General features: G+C 41.8%; 1 protein-coding gene across 3 annotated transcripts; it reads right to left on the reverse strand.

Moving 5' to 3' along the window:
* Positions 1 to 8: 8 nt before the first annotated feature.
* Positions 9 to 17,891, reverse strand: ap5z1 (adaptor related protein complex 5 subunit zeta 1). 3 transcript variants are annotated; one of them, XM_053612252.1, is made up of 19 exons: positions 16,780 to 17,891; positions 16,634 to 16,675; positions 16,116 to 16,256; positions 14,265 to 14,451; positions 14,038 to 14,182; positions 13,789 to 13,901; positions 12,361 to 12,529; positions 12,151 to 12,195; positions 10,715 to 10,855; positions 10,598 to 10,635; positions 8,438 to 8,600; positions 7,977 to 8,155; positions 7,735 to 7,877; positions 4,737 to 4,889; positions 4,483 to 4,594; positions 2,191 to 2,288; positions 1,945 to 2,077; positions 1,636 to 1,850; positions 9 to 574 (listed from the first exon to the last, which is right to left on the reverse strand). In XM_053612252.1, the coding sequence occupies exons 1-19, from the start codon at positions 16,782 to 16,784 to the stop codon at positions 304 to 306; spliced, it is 2,493 nt and encodes an 830-aa protein (XP_053468227.1). In that variant the 5' UTR covers positions 16,785 to 17,891; the 3' UTR covers positions 9 to 303. The 3 variants fall into 3 exon arrangements, with proteins under 3 accessions (XP_053468227.1, XP_053468228.1, XP_053468229.1); XM_053612253.1 differs by lacking the exon at positions 12,151 to 12,195; XM_053612254.1 differs by lacking the exons at positions 14,265 to 14,451; positions 16,634 to 16,675; positions 16,780 to 17,891 and having other exon boundaries at positions 16,116 to 16,210.
* Between the last annotated feature and the right edge of the window lie 778 nt (positions 17,892 to 18,669).

An 18,669-nucleotide genomic window follows, 5' to 3' on the forward strand; every position in this document is an offset into this window, starting at 1 on the left:
ATTTATCAGCGCCAAAATGTGCTTCTCTCGACCCCTTACTGAAGAGCTTCTGTGTAGGAGTTTCAGTTGTTACACAACAAACAAATTTGTCCCAGATAAGTGTACTGTAGCAAAAAAGTTTGATGTGTTTAATACTTTAAAAGCATGAATGGCTTTCAACAATACAAATACACCAGGTTATTTATTAATACAAGTGTTTAATGTGAGGTTTTCAGGGTTCATCCATAAGCCAGTGCGATTGATCAGAGTGATTCTGATTGAGAAACATGATTCAGTCAGCGTGGCACTGTGTGGCGCGGTGCTCTAAGCAGGCAGGAAGCTGGAACGAGACTGCAGCAGGTCACTGATGGCCCTCATGCGCTGTGGCAGGGCAGCGTTGGTGTCTCGGTGCCAGCGTGGACAGTCGCCCTGGGCGGAAGGTGTTAACACGAACTGGGCTACGTTAGGCAGCTTGAGAAGGTTGATAAGCTCGTGGGCTCGTGTGATGATCTCCTCACTGTCCTCCTCACTGAAGCACGATGCCACGCGTCCGCTGTGCGCAAATGAGCGCATCTTGGACAGAAAAAGTGACGCCCTAGACAGACAGACAGCGTCGTATACTTTTTAAAAAGTCTTCCCGCTTGTATACTTTCCTAATTGTAGTATTACAATTATCCCCCCGCCCCCCCCCCACACACACACAAAAAAAGTGTCTTCCAAACCCTAACCTCAGTCTCCCTCCAAAACAAAACTGCCCTGTTTATTTATGCTTATACTAGTATATGTACATTGGAGGCTTTTTAACCCCATCAGAGAAAGTACCTGGAACTATGCGGTTTTTATTACTACAAAAGGTTCCAGTTGTATGGTTTTTGAACCCGGGTGAAGCTGGAAGAGGCAATATGTAAAATAAAACACCACAGGATGTGCTGTTATGGGAAAATAATCAACAACGGAATGCCGACGTGCGGCCGTGAGCTTGTACTGTTATTGAACATCTGCGAAATAAATTGGTTCCTCTTATAGTTCATGTTATAACAGCTATAAATAAGTGTTCTCGCACATACACCAAGTTAATAAGATAAAACAAATGCAGCTTGTTATTGAGAAATGACAAAACGCAACATCCTCCATCTTTACACTTTGCTGGTGGAAAAAGAACAGCTTTACCTCCAAGTGTTACAAAGCGCTGGTACTGGAGACTCCTTCCATAAACGTTAAATAAATGTCTCTTTCACGTGTCAAAAATGATATGTTTATTATTAGTCTTAGATTATGTGGACGGTCTGCTATACAAAGTACCTGTGAATGAGCTGTTACTATAGAAACGAGAAGGTTACATGCTGTTATAGAAAATGAAATCACCTTCTGGATAATCCGATTGGCGAATTCATCAGCATGAAATATCATTTAAACTGGTTGCCCAAAAAAAGCCAATTAGAATCAAACCAAAATGTTAATCCAAGCACTTGTAATATGTCGAACCCAACAACGCCAGTGTCTCATGGGGAAATGAGCTGTTCCCTGTTCCCAAGTGTAGGTTTAATAATCTGTATCTGTAATGTTTAATCTGCAACATAGAGTTTTTGTACTCACTAGAAAGCACTCTATAATACTACTGTTACTATGTGTGAGTGTTGATGAAGAGAGGCGTACCGGGGAATGAGGTCCTGACTGCGGGATGCCAACTTTGCCAGCGCGGTCATGAGCACGGTGAGCAGTCGTGGCGAATAGCGTGGGGGGCTGGCAGACTGGCGTACTTGTGTGATCTCGAACAACACCGACTCAAGCCCCTCAAAAAAGGATGTTATGAGCTCCACAGTACAGCGAGGGTTATAGGAAAGTGACAAATACTCCCCGATCACCCACACCTACAACATACGCACACTTGTTTGATCTGACAAAGCGATAATGTACATTATATATAATAAACACACACATAACGGTTATTCTTTTCTCCCTCACCACATGTGTGTAGAAGTCCTCTTTAGAGTAGATGTTGGTAGTGGTGCTGGTAAATTCCAGCAGCTCCCTGTACTGCTCAACAATCAGCGGCGGGTGCAGCTTGCACAGTGCCTTCAGGTGTGTGCTGAACACTCTACAGCACATATTCAGCCATCAGGTACAAAGCTTTCATTTTATTTTATCCACATATGTCTACGTAGGTATGTTCAACAAATGCAGCCATTGGAAGTATTAGGAGTGACTGACCTCTGGACTTCAGTGCTGAAGTTCTTGATATTGTACAACAGGCTGCTTCTTTCCAGCAGGACCAGCAGCAGCTGGTTCATCATCTTCCCATCAGCCATCTACACACGTGGAAGACATGAGCCTGCACATTAACCCTTATATACGCCGATCAGCTATAACATTAAACCCACTGACAGGTGAAGTGAATGACATGGATTATCCCGTTACAATGGCATCTCTCTACTGTATATTAGGCAGCAAGTGAACAGTCAGTTCTCGAAGTTGAGGTGTTGGAAGCAGGAAAAATGGGCAAGTGTAAAGATCTGAGTGACTTTGACAAGATCCGAATTGTGATGGCGAGATGACTGGGTCAGAACATCTCCAAAACAGCAGGTCTTGTGGGGTGTTCCCGGTAGGCAGTGGTTAATACCCACCAAATGTGGTCCAAGGAAGGACAACCGGTGAACCGGCAACAGGGTCGTGGGTGGCCAGGGCTCAGTGATGTGCGTGGGGAGCGAAGATTGGCCCGTCTGGTCCGATCCCACAGAAGAGCTACTGTAGCACAAATTACTGAAAAAGTTAATACCGGCACCAGGATGCACTATGTGCAGAAGGCAAGCCAGCAGAGGCAGTGTGATGCTCTGGGAAATGTTCTGCTGGGAAACCTTGGGTCCTGGCATTCATGTGGATGTTACTTTGACATGTACCATCTACCTAAACATTGTTGCAGACCAGGTACACCCCTTCATGGAAACGGTATTCCCTAACGGCAGTGGCGTTTTTCAGCAGGATAATGCGCACGAAAACAATGCAAAAATTATTCAGGAATGGATTGAGGAATATGGAAAAGAGTTCAAGGTGTTGACTCAATCTGATCGAGCGTCTGTGGGACATGCTGGACAAACAAGTCTGATCCATTGTATGCTCCACCTCGCAACTTACAGGACTTAAAGTATCTGCTGCTAACGTCTTGGTGCCAGATACCACAGAACACCTTCAGAGGTCTTGTGGCGTCCATGCCTCGACGGATCAGAGCCCTTTTGGCGGTACAAGGAGAACCTACACAATATTAGGCAGGTGGTTTTGTTAGGCATGTTTTAACAGTAAAAAACCAACATCCTCAAGTGCTGATGCTGTGAACTGGACTCTGCATTTACACTTTGCTGTTTAGCTGTCCATGCTACTGATACCAACATGCTTCTTACATACATTGTAATATGTTTTTTGCATATCACATAATGAAAGCAAAACAAAATCATATTTAATCGGCCATTGCAGATTTTAAAATCAGTGATGGAGTTATACACTATATGGCCAAAAGTATCTGGACACATGACCATCACACCCATATGTGGAACTTCCCAACTGTTGCCACAAAGTTGGAAGCACACAATTGTATAGCACGTCAGAAGATTTCTTTGCATTCTTATTTTCCATGAGCTTTACATGACTACGTTTATATGAGACAATAAGACAATATTCTGATTAAGGTGTTTACATGAGAGGCTCTTAGAATACTCCTTTCATGTTCCTGTTTTACACGTTATAGAACATAGTTCGATTAACGGCACACGTCATTACGTCACCGGGCCACGCCATTCGACGTCCCTCCAGAATTTCACGTATCGACATACAGTTCGTCTTTGTTATGGTACCGTATACAGTTCTGGGTGTTTCATTTTTAATTTCATGAAAGCTTCAAGTGCAGTTGATTATTTGTCATGCTATACGTGCAAATGGATGACTGCTTGAAGCTGTGGGCTGCGTCCCAAACCGCATACTTACCTACTATATAGAATATAGAAATACATGTATTTCACCTACTATATAGTAGATAAGTACGCGGTTTTGGACGCAGCTGTGTTCTCTTGGTTGCCGTCAAACGGTTGAGCACTGCCGTGTGTGTATGTGTCCTGTCGCAAAACGCGGTGAAAACTCCCACACGACGTTAATAGTGTGATTAAGGTGTGTACATGTCTGTAATACACGTCGATAATGCGACTAAAACAGGAATACTCCACGTCTTAATTCCATTTGTGTTTACTTCGAGTACGACTTTAGTCAGATTAAGGTCATCAATAATCTCTGTTTACATGCTAGTTTCTTAATCAGAGTATCGTCTTAATCGGGTTAAGATCGGATTATTGTTGTCCATGTAAACGTACTGAATGTAATGTTTTCAGAGTCATGATGAGCCTGCTTATATAAACCAAAAAAAAAACTACAAACAAAACACATCAGACAGGGCATAAAGCAGCAGTGTTGAACCAAATTAAATTTTGCCTACTGTCATGTCTGCATACTGGATATTACCTGCGTAATTGTGTTGAAGTAGACATGTAGGAGGACAGGGACAATCTGAGCACAGCACAGCACACGAGGACTCTCGGCCATTCCCTCCAGAGCACTGTGAAGCATACTCAACCTGAAGAGCAGCACAGAGTACTCAGTACTCCTGTATATTTCAACAGGTAATAAACCAGTCATTCGTTCGGAAACTGTTGTGTTCGGTTCACAATTTAACAATAAATGCCTCCATTATATCACAGGCAATGAGCGTGTATGACCTGTCAATCGTGTCTCCGGTGCCTGCCTCAGGTCTGAGGATGTAGAGGAACAGACCTCTGTACGAAGGCTGACGGAAGGCATCCAGAGACGCTGTGATCTTCGAACCCTGCTGGTCCCATGCAGCACGATCTCCAACCTGATACCATGCCGACCTGCAGTGAGATTCATCACGCTCACATCTTAAAACCACTAAATCCCTTAATACAGTGCTTCCCAATCCTGGTTCTGGATTACCCTTGCACCGTCTCTAAAAAAAACGTCCAGTGGAAAGACTGCTATAATATAATGAGAGAGGTGTGTGTGAAAGTGTCATATCAGAGTAAACACTAAAGTGCATAGCGCCGGAGTAAACAAGCAGTACCTAATATGCGGGACTACTATTTTGATAATTGATCGATCTATTAATTTTTCTTTTGCTTAAATGATTAGTTGGATTATTCGTAAAATATACTAAATTAAAAAAAAAACTTTAGGAAATAATTATTTCCAACATTAAAAAAAATAAATTTACAACTACAGAACTCTATATAAACAGGTCTCTCGGATGCTAAATCCATTTTGCTTGCAGTGCATGTGGAATCCCTATGCCAAAAGTATGTGGACACCTGACCAGCACATCCATATGTGGTTCTTCCCCAAATTTTTACTACAAAGTTGGAAGCACACAATTGTGCTGTAGCATTACAATTTCCCTTCACTGGAACTAAGAAGCCCAAACCAGTTCCAGCATGACGATGCTCCTGTGCACAAAGCGAGCTCCATGAAGACATGGTTTAAGAAGGTTGGACTGGAAGAACTCGAGTGTCCTGCACAGATCCCTGACCTCAACCCCACTGAACACCTTTGGGATGAACTGGAACACCAACTGCACTCCAGACCTCCTCACCCAATAACATCAGTACCTGATCTCACTGATGCTCTAGTAGCTGAATGATCACAAATCCCCCCAGACACGCTCCAAAATCTAGCGGAAAGCCTTCCCAGCAGACAGCAAAGGGGGAACAACTCAATATTAATGCCCATGGCTTTGGAATGGAATGTTCAGTGCTCAGGTGTCCACATACTTTTGGCCATATCCTGTAGTTTTTAATGTCTGGAATTTGGAAATCAATGCTTATTGGGATCGAGGTCCAGCCCTTTAGAAAGCAGAATAGAGACTTCATGACCTGGCATTCAGTTCGTAGATGTAATTGGTGAATTCTCCATGCGTACTGAGGTTACTTTTGGAGTTCCACAGGGTTCTGTTTTAGGCCCACTGCTCTTTACTTTATATATCCTACCCCTAGGTCAAATTATTCGTAAACATGGAATTAGCTTCCACTGTTATGCTGATGATACACAGTTGTATGTTTCAGCGAAGCCAGAGGACAGACAGAAGCTTAGTAAAGTTGAGGATTGTGTAAAGGACATTAGACATTGGATGTTAACTAACTTCCTTCTACTTAATTCTGATAAAACAGAAATACTTTTAGTAGGCCCACGTGTAGCTAGAAGTAATCTTTCTGATCACATGGTTACTCTGGATGGTCTTTCTGTTTCATCATGTGCAGCAGTTAAAGACCTTGGAGTGATTATTGACTCCAGCCTATCATTTGATGCTCATGTAGATAATATTACTAGGATAGCCTTCTTTCATCTCAGAAATATTTCTAAAATAAGAAACATATTGTCACTACATGATGCGGAAATACTAGTTCATGCATTCGTCACCTCTAGATTAGATTACTGTAATGCCTTACTGTCTGGATGTTCCAGTAGGAATATAAATAAGCTCCAGTTAGTCCAGAATGCAGCTGCTAGAGTCCTAACTAGAACTAGAAGGTACGACCATATCACACCGATATTATCAATAGTGCATTGGCTCCCAGTAAAATCTCGCATTAACTATAAAATACTTTTATTAACCTATAAAGCACTAAATGGTCTCGCGCCACAATATCTAAGCGACCTTTTGGTTTTATATAATCCGCCACGCCTACTTAGATCAAAAGATGCAGGCTATTTGACGGTACCTCGAATAGTGAAGGCTACAGCAGGGGGAAGAGCTTTCTCTTATAGAGCCCCACAGTTATGGAACAGTCTTCCTATTAGTGTTCGGGACTCAGACACAGTCTCAGTGTTTACGTCTAGGCTTAAAACGTATTTGTTTACTCAAGCCTACCCTGACTAGATTCTGTTCTACTACTTCGCAGTCATAATTATCTTTTTTCTCCCTCTCTCCTTTCGCCGAGCCCCACACGAATTTATGGAGATACTAGAGATCCAGATCCTTTCTGCCTCTGGATGGAGCTCAAATCTTCTTTAATTCCAGACTGCTGGGACTACGGCTGCTCCTAAGGCCATACAGACTTCATATAAATCCATAATGAACTTTTTCACACTATCTGTTGTTACCCAGATGAGGATGGGTTCCCTTCTGAGTCGGGTTCCTCTCAAGGTTTCTTCCTCTTAAAACATCTTAGGGAGTTTTTCCTTGCCACCGTCGCCACTCAGTGGCTTGCTCAGTTGGGATAAATTCGCACCTTTAATATCTGTATACCATGTTGATATTTCTGTAAAGCTGCTTTGAGACAATGTCTATTGTAAAAAGCGCTATACAAATAAAATTGAATTGAATTGAATTGAATACAACATATGTTAACGATATAACTGTATATTCCTGTACATTCAGAAAATTAAACTAATAGTTTAACTGCTCAGTTAAACTGTGTGTCTTATTAACATTATTCCTGGTAATAAAAGTTACACTACACTAATAACACAGATTGTAGGATAATAACTAATTTGTCATAGGGGTATATATTTATTTTAAAAAACCATCTGTGGACCAATCCATGGAATGCAGAAAATGATTTTGCTTTTCATTCAAAACCTTTACACCTCTACTAACTAAACATGGAAATCACAGTGAAATCTGAAAACAGCTGTGACTTCGTATCAAGATTATTATCCTAGAATAATTAGGTATAAGGTGTTTAAGTCCCAAATCTTGCGAACCTGTGCTGAAGATCCAGGGCTGCGGCCAGGCAGGGGAGATCCAGCAGGGTGTGGAGTAACTCGATCGCCGTTTCAGGAGCCAAAAGAGAAGGCAGCAGTTCCATAAACTCAGAGATCAGCCCCGGACTGTTCCATGCCAGAAACTATTGGACAAAACAAAGAATAAAAAGTACATCACATCACTCCATCTATCCACTGTTAAAGGTGGGAGTCGGTTAAGCTTTGTGGAGAGGAAAGGTCACCTTGAGCAGGTTGGGGAAGCTATGCCTGTAAATGGTCACTTTCTCCTGCAGCACGCTCACATTGTTCAGGCAGAAACGGACAAACTCGTAGGCCAGCATGGGCTCGTTGAAGAGCTCGGCAGGGAAGCGGCTGAAGAGATGGCAGAAGACGGCCTCAGATTCCACAGCAGCGGTTTCGCCTGGATAGACAACATGGACAGACACGCTGCCGTCTACACACAGCACAGCTACTGTAGCAAGACTAAAACTTAAGTCCAGTGATACTTGGAACACAAGATATGTGAGCTAGATAATTTAAAAGAAAAAAAATCATTTCTGTGTGATAAGTGGATATGTGGAAATGCCACAAGTCTTCGATCCATTCGAGCGTGTAACTCAACAGAAGATTGTATCCATCGTGTACATTGTGCCCTTTTGGATAAAGGAGAGAGAGGTTTCTTTGCAGGCAGCAGGACACTCACTGTGGTTGAGGTAGAACTGAGCGATGGGTAGCAGGACTCGTGCAAATGCCAGCTCTGCGTTCAGCCTGCCGTACAGCGCTTTGATACAGGGAAAGCCACGGTACACGTAGGAAGGATCCTCGCTGCAAATGATGTCCATTATGGACACTGCCTCCACAATGCACTGGACAAGAGAAAACACCATTTGTCTAACCAACACGTCATCTGCTCTAACTTGGAACGAGTGCTCGTCCTCATCACGGCTTTGTTTTAACAGAATTCTTACACGGTTTACACTTCTGCATCATTTTGGTTTAATAAATTACAGACTCTGGGTCTAATTAAAATAGAAGTGAATACATCAAAATGAGCAACACAAATAAATCAATCAATCAATCAATCAATCAATCAATCAATCAATCATACAAAATCAGTGTGTTACAAAGATGCAACGGCACCAGTGTCTCCACAGCTTGGATTCGTAGAGTATAGTACCGATCCTTACATTCGATAGGCCCACAATGATTTCATTTTCAGACTTGTTGAGCCGGCAAACGAACTTCTACGTAACATTTCTTAAACCAGTATGATAAGTTTGAACTCCTGCTGCCACAAACATTTCACTCAGCACTACGCCGTCGAGGTTTCTTTAAAAAAAATTCTCATTGCATCATTACAAGCAACTTGAAGTCTCTTTAAGCTTGCAGTCCTATAGTTTGTTCACAAATGTGCAGTGTAGAGTGGTGTACAATATGCTTTAATCAAAGACGTCTTCACTTCATCTGTACATGCACTAAACTTGTGTAAAAGCATATTAGCCTGTATATACATCATGTGGTGTTGCCTTTCAGTGTCCTCATCTTCTGTCATCTGCTCAGTAATAAAATGCCCGAGATATTTTACCTTCAGACAAACATTAAGAGTCTTTTCAGACAGTTTAAAAATAGGAAAGTTTAGACATTTATCCTCTTTAGTTTTACAAACCATAACAACACTCTTACTAGCATTATATATGATTACAGCTGCAACAACTAATTGAAAAAATCGATACTAATCGATTATGAAAATCGTTGTTAACGAATCTCATTATCAATTAGTTGGTCTGTGCGCGGTACATTTACTCATTACGTTACTTCTGTTCTGAAAACACGCTTCAGAAAGTAAATACTAAAATTGGGTCCCAAATGATGTCCTATACACTTACACTATGCTTTATGTACTCCATGTCTAATGCAGTGTTTCCCAAACGGGGGTCCGCAGACCCCTAGTGGTCAGTGGTGTAATTGCAGGGGGTCTGTAGGAAAGTTTTAAAAATGTTTAAATAATATTATATTTTTTTTGTTGAATGCATCAAAACATATTCGTGTGCATTCACAAATATCACGATAGCTGAGCTGACGAATTTTAAATGTCCAATGTTAATATTATTAATGTTAAATATTAATAAAATAACAACATACATAGAAATGACTGTACATTTTTTGGCTATAATTGTTGTGGAGTGATGGGGTCCTTGTGGATTGTTCGAGAAATATGCTGGGGTCCAGAGCTCAGAAAAGGTTGAGAACCACTAGTCTAATGTATGAATTTTAGAAGGGTAGTATTGTCTCAAATGGAACACATTAGTTTTTCACTAACCGGAAGTATACGCCGCTTCCTAGTCAGTGGCACATGACGTCAGAGTCAGCGACGATGACTTTCTTCAGTTTACTGTTTGTCAACGTTACCTTTTATTCCCAACCTGACCATACATAGAACATAAATTGAGGAGGTGCTGAAGACCAGCACTACTAAGACTATTTAATTAGTGATTTCCTTTTTTCCTCAACACTAATCAATTTAAACGCCTTTTTCAATCCGTATATTGGGAAGGCATTTCACTACAGATGAAGCTCATAAATGTTGCACAACAATGCTTTCCTTGCCAGTGTGAAACTTGAAACAGGAAGTAACATGAAGCTAATTTAAGCAGGTAGCGCAATACCTGACCCTGGAAGCAGAACGTTCACTTGAAACAAACCCCACACCCCTATCTAAGCGCAACGGTCAGTGCAAACAGTTTAATGAAGCATAAATACAAAAACCCTTAGTGAAAAGGTAACGGATAAAGAAAAGATCTGATTTAGTTCAAAAGACTGTGAGAAAGACTTCTATGCATAGGATGAAATTAAATGGGTTTACCGCTTTCTGTAGCTCTGCATCTGCTTTCTTCACAGCCTCTGGAATGAAACATAGCATGTTAATGATCGTTCTTCGACAAAACCAGACTGTGAGATGAGCTTGTGGTGGTGAACTCACTGCGGTCACTCTGTTCGATAAGCCGATGGCAATACTCGAAGGCTTTCTCCCTCAGACGCTCTTTCGGTGGAAGCATTCGACTGGACCAGGAGGTCGCAGACACCATGGACATCACCGAACTGTCCAACTCAGACCGGTCATCTACATAGCAGAAGAGTAAATAGAATAGTCAATTTTTGGAAAAGAATCAATCAATTTGAGGTAAAGAGTTAGCGTGAGGTAAAGAATCAATTTGAGGTAAAGAGTCAACGTGAGGTTAATCAATTTGAGATAAATAAATAATTTGAGGTGAAGGATCAATTTCAGTTGAAGTAGTAATCTGAGATGAAGAGCCAATCTGAGGTGAGGTGAAGAGTCAATTTGAGGTAAAGAATGAATTTGAGGTACACTGTGAACATGATGTGAAAAATCAATTCAAAGCGGCATGGCAGTCCCCGATTCGATCTCATGTTGCTGTGTATGTGCACTTTCTGTACATGTTCTCCTCATGTCATCATGGGCTTTCTCAGGGTTCTCCAATTTCTTATCACCTCCCAAAAACATGCCCCTAGGTGTTGAACGTGTGTGTGTGTGTGTGTGTGTGTGTGTGTGTGTGTGTGTGTGTGCGTGATACACTGAGCTGGACTGGAGCCCAATCCAGGGTGTATTCCTGCCTCATGACCAGTATTCCCGAGCTCTAACACAACCCCGACGAGGATTAAGCACTTATTGAAAGTGAGTGGGTGAGAGTGAGTCAATGGCAACACAATGGGTGGTGGTACCACCTCACAGCTCCAGGTTCGATCCTGAGTTTTGGGTTACTGTCTGTGCAGGAGTTCTGCGTGTTCTCCCCATGTCCTCATGGGCTTTCTCTAAGTTCATCGGTTTCCTCCCACCTCCCAAAAATCATGGTAGGTGTGAAGTGCCCCTAGCTGTGAATGAGTGTATGAATGCGTGTGTATGCATGGTGTCCTGTGATGGACTGGTATCCCATCCAGGTATATTCCTGCCTCACACCCAATATTCCCGGGGATAGGCTTCTGATCAACCGCAACCCTGACCAGGATAAAGTGGTTGCTGAAGATGAATGAATGAAAGAGTCAGTTTAGGAGATGAGGACAAATCCAAGATGGATTAAAAATCTAGGAAGCAGAGCTGTTATTCACTAATCATGGTGCATACTGATTGATTTACAGTTAGCAAAACAATTAAAATCACACAGCACTGACAAGCTCTGATTTGTGAATAGAATGTGGAGGCCCAAACCAGGTCCTGGAAATGTTTAGATATGTAGAGGTTATTTGTAGGCATAACACCAGCCTGGATTGAACATTTTCTTCTGATAAGCCAGGATTATAAGTGGACCAGGGTTGGGTGCACCAGGAGAAGACAAAACAAGTTCATTCTGGTTATTGTTTTAAGCGGGGTTTGAGTCGAGCTTGCTACGTGCTGCTTACCTTGGTGTGGAGATGTATGAACAATCTGCGTTCTTTTTAGCTGAGCTAGCAAAAGTAAAAATCCAATCCTGAGTTATTTCTGCATGTCATAAAGGAAACTGTACACTGCTGTTGCGATGGAATCAAGCACAAATCTACCAAACTCAACCCAGGCTGCACGATGCTCATTGGCCCCATCACACGTCAAAACTTTCTTATTTATCTTGTTACCCGATTCTGTATTCGAGCTTCCGTCTGTGTCGTAGGTAAGCAGCCAGCTCTTGATCATGGAAAAAGTGTACATGTTCATCCACTGGTCTTCAGTGTAGCTCTGTCCCACACACAGCACAGTAAAGAAATCTCCTGCCACTGCTCCATCCAATTCAGTCATTAGTGCTGGCTGGAGAAAGCATCATACAGTGTAGAAAGCAGTCATATTTGTTTTGTATACTTCCTTTAAAATATGATTTATGTTTCTCGACAAACTTACAGGCTTGAAGATTTGGCATTTTTAATCTAAATATAGGCTAATTCATTCAGATCGACACTTTAATAGGATAATAACACCTCGAGCCCTGCACATTTCCTGCAATTATCCAAACACCCAATCATGTAGTGGTAGCACGATGCGCAAAATCCTTTATGCATATTATCCATCCATCCATCCATCTTCTATACCGCTTATCCTTTTCAGGGTCACGGGGAAACCTGGAGCCTATCCCAGGGAGCATGGGGCACAAGGCGGGGTACACCCTGGACAAGGTGCCAATCCGTCGCAGGGCACAATCACATACACATTCACACACCCATTCATACACTACGGACACTTTAGACATGCCAATCAGCCTACCATGCATGTCTTTGGACTGGGGGAGGAAACCGGAGTACCCGGAGGAAACCCCCGCAGCACGGGGAGAACATGCAAGCTCAGTACACACAGGGCTACGGCGGGAATCAAACCCCCGACCCTGGAGGTGTGAGGCGAACGTGCTAACCACGAAGCCACCGTGCGCCCTATGCATATTATACTCGCTGTTTTTTTTTTGGTTTCCGCACCACTCTGTATAAACTCCAGACACTATTGAGTGTGAAAATCCCAAGAGATTTCAGAAATACTCAAACCAGAATGCTGGCACCAACAACCATGCCACGGTTAAAGTCACAGAGATCACTGTGAACAATGTGAACATGGACTGAAGCTCTTGACGTGTATCTGCAGGATTTTATGCAATGCATTGCTGCCACATGATTGGCTGATTAGATAATTGCATGAATGATCACTGCATGAGGGGTACAGGTGTTCCTAATAAAGTGGCCGGTGAATATGTATCGAGCATACAGCTGAAGTTTTTAGTTGAAAGACCTGGTTGAGTAAGATGGAAAAATGACCGATGTGGACATTCTCACATTACATATGACAATCAAAAACAATTTACCAAAAAAATTAAAAACCACACAAAATGAAAGAAGAATTAAAAAAAAAAAATGTATAATTAGTAGCTTGTTACTATGAGAAACAATAAAGCTGGTCTGTGTTATACAATATTTATGATACCTTTAATATCCCAAAAGAGTGTAGAGTGATCAAATTGAGAACAATATCAATATTAGTGTCGTATCACGTATCCTTACAGCTACCAAGTGAGTTTGTGCTTTTACCTGTCGTGATCTGGGACTGATGAAAAATCCGCCGGAGGACATGGAGGCTCCCTGGTGAATGCTTGCATATCGGAGCCAGTCAGCCAGCTTCCGACAGACCAGATTCACCTGATCTGTGTTCAAAACATTCATAATTACATCATCAGTTTTTTTTCCCTTTCCGTATAAAAGCAAGACATTACAAGACATTATAATCACCGTAGAAACGACTGACTTGATCATGTCCACCTGCTGATGAGAAGAGCTCACCTTCATTAAGAATATCTGGAGAGAAGCTGAACATTTTCGAGAGAATAGGAAGCGTGTGTTTGGGGACCTGCAACTCAGGCTGTCTTGACTCCAGAGTCTTCAGTAAATGCTGACAGAGAGGAAGCAGATCTTCCTTGCTTCCAGCCTGAAAGAAAAGGAGGAACTGTTTCAGCAGACTGTGAATTAAAAAACTGAAGAAGTGTTTGTGAAGGGTGAACGGGCATGACCTGTGAGAGCACTACGCTGGCCACATAACCGAGTGCTCTGCCATCCTGACTGAGCTCTGTGGAGAGATTGTGCACGCTGAGAGGCAGAGTTTCCCTGAGGATGGCCGAGGACAGAACCTGTAACTGCTCCACACAGGATGGAGAGCGCAGCAGCATCTGGAGCTTCTTCACGAGGTCTGGAGGAAGCCTGGCAGTGGAGATCGGTCAGGTATTGTGTTTTATTCATTGTAGGGACTGCTCACTATAGAGGTTGGGATCCATTCACAGATCATGTGCAATTTTAACACCGTCTGAGCAAGTCTGCACATAAAATTCTTATGTATTCCAAGATTAAAATATTGGCACTTAGATTATTTACCATGAAATTTCATAGTGAAAAAGCACCATTAAGTCAAGCTGATCCTCCTCTTATAGCAATCCCCTTCCTTTTCTCTTTGTTTCTGAATGTTATCTCATTATTTGTATGTATTCCTGATCTAAAAATCATGGATGAACTTTTATTGACCCCAAAACTATTCTCTCGAAAATTTCCAGAATGCTCAGTTGATATACAGTGGGGTCCAAAAGTCTGAGAGCACTAGTGATTCAATTTTGCATTCTTTTCTAATTTAATACAACAACATTTCATTACAAATGATATTACTCACAACAGCTTGAGTAAAAAGTAGAATCTTTACATGACATATTTACATGAATTTCAGAGTTTCGTAGTATTTGGTTCGTCCCCTTTTCTGCTTTAATGACAGTGTGCACTCGAGCTGGCATGGACTCCACAGGTTTGTGCAAAACCTGATGATCTATTTTAGATCAAATTCATCAGTGTCGCGTGAACATGTGCGACAACAGAAAAGATTAAGCATGAGGAAAATCTGACCTTTTGTACAAAGCCGTTAACATGATCTATATCACACGTTTGCTTACATTTAAACAGGGACCTAGAAATAGTGCAGAATCTTGAATATTAATAATGTTAATTATTAACATTAACATTATTAATCAATCAATGAAAGATATTGAACATTTACTCTCTTTGATTTAAATATTTAAAACATTTCTAAACCTTCTATTATTTCCAATTTGACAGTTTTTCCCAGGTCTCAGAATTTTGTCAATGGAGAGCAGTTGGTTTTTAATCCCAAAACTTTCCCAGATCTACTTCTTGCTAGTCTTCCTGCATCATCGTCATCATTATTATCCATCCATCCATCCATTTTCTGTACCGCTTTCTGTACCGCTTTCTGTACCGCATCCATTTTTTGGACATGCCTACCATGCATGTCTTTGGACCCACACAGGGTTGCAGGGGAGCCTGAAGCCGATCCCAAGGAACACTAGGCGGGATGCCAACCCATTGCACGGCACAATCGCACACACATTCACACACTACAGACTTTCTGGAAATGCTGATCAGCTTACAGCACGTGTCTTTGGACCGTGAGGAGGAAACACCGTGCACGTAGGGCAGAGGTGGGATTCGAACCCCCAACCCTGGAGGTGTGAGGCAAACATGCTAACCATTAAGCCACTGTGCCCCCCCCATTCACATACACACGCAATGGACACTTTGGACATGCCTACCATGCATGTCTTTGGACTGGGGGAGGAAACCCCTGCAGCACGGGGAGAACATGCAAACGCCACACACACAGGGCAGCATCAGGACTCGAACCCCCGACCCTGGAGGTGTGAGGCAAGCGTGCTAATCACTAAGCCACCATGTGCCCTATTATTATTATTATTATTATTATTATGATTATGATGATGATGATGATGTGCATATGCCACCATTTTATAATGTTCTCTTGACTGATCTTCATGGACACTGGATGTCAGAGTTACGAACCAACTTACGTTCTGGCATATTTTGTAGCGGAAACAATCAAGTGGAGCCTCTGAAGGGAATCGACCACCTCTCCTCCAGCTTCTTTACCAGAATGAAGTTGTTTAGATACACGGCCATAAAACTTCTGCAGCTCCTCTTCCTGTATTTCTCTACAATATATGTCACAAATATGTCCATAGTCATAGCTAATTCTCTAAACAACCATTCATTTAGTTTCTCACCATCTCACCACTGGGAGCTGGGTGATGAGTGATGGAACAGAAGATATTTTGCTAAATCCAGGAACTTTATATCACTTTGACGTTAATTACTTGAAGCTTTACGTTCAAACACACGTTACACGTTATTATTATCTAGGAGCAATATTATATGCATTATGAATAAGTTAGTGTAAACCACACAGGTATATAACTACATAGTATAACTACACGGTGGCCAAATATAAAACATTCTTTAAAACAAGAATAATAATTTAAAAAAAAGTCTTTAATACCAAATATGATAGTTAACTAGCCAAATATCATACCTGGCTTGTTTGATCAAACTCTCTGTTCCGGGAGCGTACATACTGAAGCAGCAAACCCAACCACATCAGAGAGCAAAAAGCAAGATCATTTAAATATATCTGGAAAATGATTACAATCAAAGGTATGTTTGTTGTGTCCTACAAACCACATGACAGCTAGTTCCGTGTTCGAGAAGTCACGTGGTGCTGAACACGCCGCTCATTGGTCGCTTCAAATTAGCATGCTACACTGTCACGTGCTGGGTTTCAGTACCGCGACGTAAAATGGGCGTTTCCGGAGATGTGGCAAACACGCCCCCTTACAAAAAATAAAAATAAAAAATTACAGGTCACTGAACATGCGCAGAATATATTTTTAAAATGTATTTATTTATTTTACGAGTGGGCATTTGTTTTGTTTTGTAATCCTGTTATGCTCAATTGACTGGTTGTTCAAACTGTAAACTTGGGTCTTTCTGTGTAAATAATGTTGAGTATGAAAACATGGATAAATTATGAGTTTGATTTTTATAATGGCGCAACAGCCCTCTGCTATACTGAGGTTAAAAAGTCTTGCATGATAGGACATATAATAGAATTGATGTTAGGTCAGTAAGACTTATTTAAGTGAAACAAGCATTTCATGACAATAGTATTTTTCAAAAATGAAACCCATGTGATCACAGACAGGTGTCTGAAGATATAGTAGAATGAATATAAAACCCCTGTGATTATGGACAGATCTGCAGCAAGTGGCTTTTCTTCCCAAACTGCACATGATCATTGACCTATGCAGATTATCAAAATAGGCCATGCCTACCCCATAACGCAATATCTCTTACGCTGTCCTGAAACCCCTGGGGAAAAATGTACAGAGCTCAAATATTGCTTATGTTTTATGTTTAAGCCTGTTGTGTGTGAAAATCCCAGGAGATCAGTAGTTTTTGAAAAACTCAAACCAGCCCATCTGGTACCAACAACCATCTTACGATTAAAGTCACAGAGATCACACTTTTCCCCCATGCTAATGTTTGATGTGAACATGAACTGAAGCTCTTGACCTGTAGCTTCATGATTTTATGGATTGTGCTGCTGCCAAATGATTGGCTGATTAGATTAACAGTGGTGAGTGTATACTGGTTTCCCAGCAGAAGGCAAGCTGGTGGAGGAAATGTGATGCTCTGGGAAATGTTCTGCTGGGAAACCTTGGGTCAGCATTCATGTAGATGTTACTTTAGCACGTACCACCTAACTAAGCATGGTTGCAGACCATTTCACGACAACGGCCTAACCCATAATGGCAGTGGCATTTTTCAGCAGGATAATGCGCCCTGCCACACTGCAAAAACTGTTCAGGAACGGTTTGAGGAACATGACAGAGTTGAAGGTGTTGACTCAGCCTCCAAATTCCCCAGATCTCAATCTGATCAAGCATCTGTAGGACATGCTGGACAAACAAGCCTGATCCATGGAGGCCCCACCTCGCAACTTACAGGACTTAAAGGATCTGCTGCGAACGTCTTGGTGCCAGAGACCACAGCACACCTTCAGAGGTCTTGTGGAGTCCATGCCTCGATGGGTCCGAGCTGTTTTGGTGGCACAAGGAGGACCTACACAATATTAGGCAGGAGAAACACTAATGTTCTCTTTTAAATCACCAGCGATATTTTTTAAAAAGTGTCGTTATTTTACAGATATAACAAGATGTTCTATTGATTTGCTCACCTTTCTAGATGTTGTGCAATCGTGGAGCAGTGTGCTTACTTCGCCACTTACCGTCCATAGATTTATTATTGCACCTACAGTAGTTGTTACAATAGTAAAAATGGCAACTAAGTGCTAATAGCAGCCCATAGGGGCAGGAATCATGTTGCTCCATGCTCACTATGAACAATCTCACTGAAGGAGGAGCAGCAGAAAGACTTTTAATGACAGGGTTGCCAGATTGGGCTAGTTTAAAAAAACTAGTTCAAGTTCCCACATTTTTTGGGCTAGATCAAGTCTTTTGTGTACTTTATGAGCTGTAGTTGTGCTGCTGTGCTGCTTTTTACGCTGGC

Source organism: Ictalurus furcatus, chromosome 24, assembly GCF_023375685.1.
Source record: "Ictalurus furcatus strain D&B chromosome 24, Billie_1.0, whole genome shotgun sequence".
Lineage (NCBI taxonomy): Eukaryota > Metazoa > Chordata > Actinopteri > Siluriformes > Ictaluridae > Ictalurus > Ictalurus furcatus.